The sequence below is a fragment of the Penaeus monodon genome, chromosome 40 (genome assembly GCF_015228065.2).
Source record: "Penaeus monodon isolate SGIC_2016 chromosome 40, NSTDA_Pmon_1, whole genome shotgun sequence".
Classification (NCBI taxonomy): Eukaryota; Metazoa; Arthropoda; class Malacostraca; order Decapoda; family Penaeidae; genus Penaeus; species Penaeus monodon.
This window is the reverse complement of record NC_051425.1, coordinates 29293782-29298781: the sequence shown is the minus strand read 5'-3', so window position 1 is coordinate 29298781 and position 5000 is coordinate 29293782. Positions and strand designations below refer to the sequence as shown.

General features: G+C 44.2%; 1 protein-coding gene across 1 annotated transcript in view; it reads left to right on the top strand.

Moving 5' to 3' along the window:
• LOC119598107 (galactosylgalactosylxylosylprotein 3-beta-glucuronosyltransferase P-like) overlaps nt 1-5000 on the top strand; it is a gene marked incomplete at its 5' end in the record, with an annotated part of 17694 nt that overhangs the window by 9047 nt on the left and 3647 nt on the right. The window contains 3 exon segments of the mRNA XM_037947726.1: nt 1345-1496; nt 2176-2352; nt 2946-3056. Of these exon segments, the coding sequence (XP_037803654.1) occupies nt 1345-1496; nt 2176-2352; nt 2946-3056 (440 nt within the window).

The window sequence follows — 5000 nt, the reverse complement described above, 5'->3', positions numbered from 1 at the left end:
CTCCGAAACACTGAAAACATGGCAGTCACTTTGGAAATTATTTATTCTTGGATAAAGTATAATTACATGGCTGTCACTTTATCCACCCAGCATCAAATAATTTACAAAGTGACCGCCATGTTTTCAACGTTTCGGAGTGGATATTTGTTGAGTTAAATGAACGTTTCTTTGGATATTCTTGGACATTCTAATGAGGCATCATTGTTATTGTAAAATATATCATATATATTTCTACAAGTAATTGTCCCATCATATCATAAACACTGTTCATGGTATCAAGTAATGAGCTCATTGCTTTGTTTTCGCATCACCTTTGCCACTGAGGCCGGAACGAAACAGCGAATCTTGCTCTATCGTCCGGCGGTCGGGCAACTCACTCCCGTGAGCCTCAGGAAAGTTGTCTGGTCCATGCAGGATCCCAGTTCAAGCGGAAACGTAAAGATTCTAGGCTGACTTTCATGGTGTTCCTGTTGCATGATGACATTCATCCAACATCTAAGATCTTGGACTGTATATATAGATCATCCCAGGAAATAAACAGTAGGATCTTGGCAAAGAATGTTTAGGGTTTGGCTGCCTTGCTCGCAGAGCGCCCAAGGCCTGTTCAGTGGAGACCCCGACCTGAGTCTGGCCTGGAGGCAGATAGCCCAATGGGACCCCGGCTTCTGGAAGAACATTCATTCATGATAAAGGAGAGAGAGGGGAGGAGAGAGTTACACTCAGAAGACTGAGTATTGTAAAGTGCACAACGACTTTTGGTTGAACCTTTAAGAGTGGAGGGGAGATGGAGATGGATGAATCTCACATAGGGGAGAGCTGAGGGTGAGTGGGAGATCGGAGGGGGCTGAGAAGTATAGCTATGAACAAAACAGGTAATAATAATCGGTTTTTGTTTAACTTTTCCTTATTATTATTATTGTGTTTATTTTCCTCTTATGTCCATTCGATTCTCATATCCAGCCCACCACTCACGAAAAGGCTTAACTGCCCTATAGGCAATGAATACTACAGCAACTGGCCTTCCGAGAGCATCTGAATTAGACCTCCTGAGACCACCAACGCGCAACGTCGCTCAGTGCCGGAAGCTGAGGCCTCAGTCACTTTCCCGTTTTTCCTGACTACATTTGCCATTTCTATTATTACTGTTGCTGCTATTGATATCACGGGCAATACTGGTATTGCCGCTAATATTAGAGATTTCAATCATAACACTGCTACTATAACTCCCGACTTTCTAAGTAATATATTTTAACTACCACCATCACTACCTGATTCTCACTTCATTTCAGTCACTTCACTTCAGTCATCCCCCTCCCTCCTCCGCTCACTTACTCCCATCCCCAGGAAGGGCGTCAAGGCGGTACAAGGGCGCGAGCAAACCCAGGGGCGTGAGCAACCGCAACGCAGGACTCAAGTGGTTGAAGGCGCACGCTTCCGAGGGCGTCATTTACTTCGCCGACGACGACAACACCTACGACTACAGGATCTTCCAGGAGGTGGGTGTTTCCGCGGGCAAAGGAGCAGCTCAAATGCCTTTAGTTCTGATGGTTGTGTGCCATTGCAGTGCAAGATGCGGCCGAATTAACATTGGTTTTTATTGATATATAGGATTCAATTTTTGTTTGGTATTGTTTTTCTGTTTCTACGACGAGTAATTTAAGAGTTTGTACATGAATTTTGTGTATGTGTGTGTGACTGTATGTCTTTGAGAGACATTCTTATTCCTGTAATTTTATCATTTATTTTCAAAAGACAATGTTCTATGTTTTTGTTTGTTTTCTCTGATTATTTCTTTCTCTATGTCTCCTTATGGTTAGTAGTGTATTGCTGCTCCGTTTTTGTTTGGGTCCAGGTATCTGATATCACAGTATTTTGTTGTTACTTTATTTCGGTTCATTATTTTCCGTTTCTTTCTAATTTTCGTTTTATTCGTTTTTAATGTTTATTATTATCACATTCCCAGGAAAGTTATCTTAAAAGTGCTTCAAAAGCCTTTTTTTTCTTTTTACTCATATTCTTGCAGTTCACTGTACTAGATAACCTATCTTTACTGCTAATAGATTACTCTTCTCCTGCTTCTCCTATTCCTAGTGTTATAATTATCACAACTGGCATTACTACTTCTACTATTCTATTGCACCTCCTGCATTTAATCCTACCAACCACTCCTACCAGATCCGCGTGACGCGGCGGGTGTCCATGTTCCCGGTGGGCCTGGTGACTCGCCTTGGTGTCTCCTCGCCTATCGTCGCCGAGGGCAAGGTCATCGGCTTCTACGACGGCTGGATCGCCGGCCGCAGGTTCCCCGTGGACATGGCGGGCTTCGCCGTCAACCTCAAATTTTATCTTGAGGTAGGTTCTGAGGGAGGTCCGTGGGGGTGGGGCTGAGGGGAGGGGCATCGAAGAAGGTGGGAGAGGGCGAGGGGCAGAGTAAGGTCAAGGGGCGTTGTTGGGGCGGACGCGGATGAGAGCGGATGCATACACACACATAGTTACGCATATATACATGCACACACACCCACACATACAAACATATATATATATATATATATATATATATATATATATATATATATATATATATATATATATATATATATGTATGTATATATGTGTGTGTGTGTATGTGTGTGTGTATGTGCGGGTGTGTGTGTGTGTGTGTGTGTGTGTGTGTGTGTGTGTGTGTGTGTGTGTGTGTGTGTGTGTGTGTGTGTGTGTGTGTGTGGGTGTGTGTGTGTGTGTGTGTGTGTGTGTGTGTGTGTGTGTGTGTGTGTGTGTGTGTGTGTGTGGGTGTGTGTGCATGTATATATGCGTAACTATGTGTATGTATGCAAGATAAGTAATGATAAAAAATAAAACAAAATAAAATAAGACCTGAAAAGGAAACGTCCACACGCACCACACGGAAAAACACATTTCCTAACACCTTCCCTTCCCCCCCCCAGAGGAACGCGCCCCTGATGCCTTACAGCGTGGGGTTTGAAGAGGACGGCTTCCTGAAGGCACTCAACTTCAGCCCCGGCGACATCGAGCCGCTGGCCGACAACTGCACCAAGGTTGGTCGGCGGGCGGGGGGATGGGGGCGGGGGGACCTAGAAAGGCGGGGTGATTTGGAAAGGGGAGGGGTTAAGGGGAGGGGTTCAGGGGAGGGGTTAAGGGGAGGGGTGCGATTAGGAAGGAAGGGATTAAATTTGGCAAGATATTTTAGAAATGTTCAGAAAAGGGGCGGAGCGATTTAGAAGGGATGCAGGATATTTCAGAAGCGCGGCGGATTATTAAGCAAAGCGCGGAGTGATCAAAATGAGTCAAAGTAATGAGGTAATCCATAGAGGAACGGTGTAGTTTATAATGAGTGAACAATGCTTTACGGTGCTTTAGAAAGTTTTTTTTTTATTTAGAATGGGACTGGATTAGAAGAAAAGGGGCAGGGTAGTTTAGAATGGGTTTAAGTGGTTTAAAAAAAATGGGATGGTTTAGAAACCTCTTTATCTCTTCGCTCTGTCCCTCTCTCCATATATGTGTATCTGTCTCTTTCTCTCTCACTCTCTCTCTCTCTCTTTCTCTTTCTCTCACTCTCTCTCATTCTCTCTCTCTCTTTCTCTCTCTCTCATTCTTGCAACACTCCTACCACAGTCCTCTCGCTTCTTTCTTTCCCTCTCTCTCTCTCTCTCTCTCTCTCTCTCTCTCTCTCTCTCTCTCTCTCTCTCTCTCTCTCTCTCTCTCTCTCTCTTCTCTTCTCTCTTCTTCTCTGGTGTTCCATCAAGCCTTCAATCCCCCTGCCTTACTGGCTTCCTGCCCGTCTCTCTTCAGTATCAAGATGATTGATAAATTACCTCTCTCTCTCTCTCTATCTATCTATCCTTCTTCTCTCTCTTCTCTCTTCTCTCCCTCTCTCTCTCTCTCTCTCTCTCTCTCCCCTCTCTCTCTCTCTCTCTCCTCTCTCTCTCTCTCTTCTCTCTCTCTCTCTCTCCTCTCTCTCTCTCTCTCTCTCTTCTCTCTTCTCTCTCTCTCTCTCTCTCTCTCTCTCTCTCTCTCTCTCTCTCTCTCTCTCTTTCTCTCTCTCTTTCTCTCTCTCTCATCTCTCTCACACTCTCTCTCCTCTCCTCTCCTTCTCTCTCTCTCTCTCTTCTCCTCTCTCTTTTCTCTCCTCTTCTCTCTTTCTCTTCTTCTCTCCTCTCTCTCTCTCTTTCTCTTCTTCCTTCACTCTCTTCTCTTCCCTCTTATTCTCCTCTCTCTCTCCCTTCTCTCTCTCTTCCCATCTCTCATCTGTCTCTACTCTCTCTTATCGTCTCTATTCTTCTCTCTCTCTCTCTACTCTTCTCTCTTTTTCCCTCTCTCACTTGTCTCACTCACTCTCATCTTCTCTCTTCCTTGCTCCTCTATGTCTCATTCTCACTTGTTTCTGTCTCTCCTCTTTATGTTTACTTTACATAGTACGTATATAGCCTCCTAACCAAGGTTATGTATATCTCCCTTGTTAGGTTGATAACTAGCAGCCCATTCAGTATGTTTCACAGGCCCAAACTAACGGCCTAAATTATACTTGGCCAATCAATTTATAGGATGACCCCCTAACCATCAGTTAAAACCATACTTGGCATCAACTCTGCGATTCTACCCAGACCACAAATCTCCAATATCTCTCAACGAGATAAATTACGAGTTAGGCATACCCGACCTCGATACTCCAATCTCATACATTCCAACTTAGAATGGAAAACTAAGACTGCTCATACTATTATGTTCTTAAATGTATGGAACAACGAAGCTATTAACATTCCAGAAACAGTACTTACTGCTCCTTGGCACAGAACTCATGTACATGCTTATGTTGATAAACTAACAGGGCCCAAATCCATTGCTTCAAAAACGGAACTAAAAGCCCATTACTTGAAATATATAGATGACATACTACACCCCCCTCATTGCACGCCCCCACTTGCAATCTACTGTGATGCCTCCATTGGTCCTCATGGAGCAGCAGGGATTGGTGTACTAAT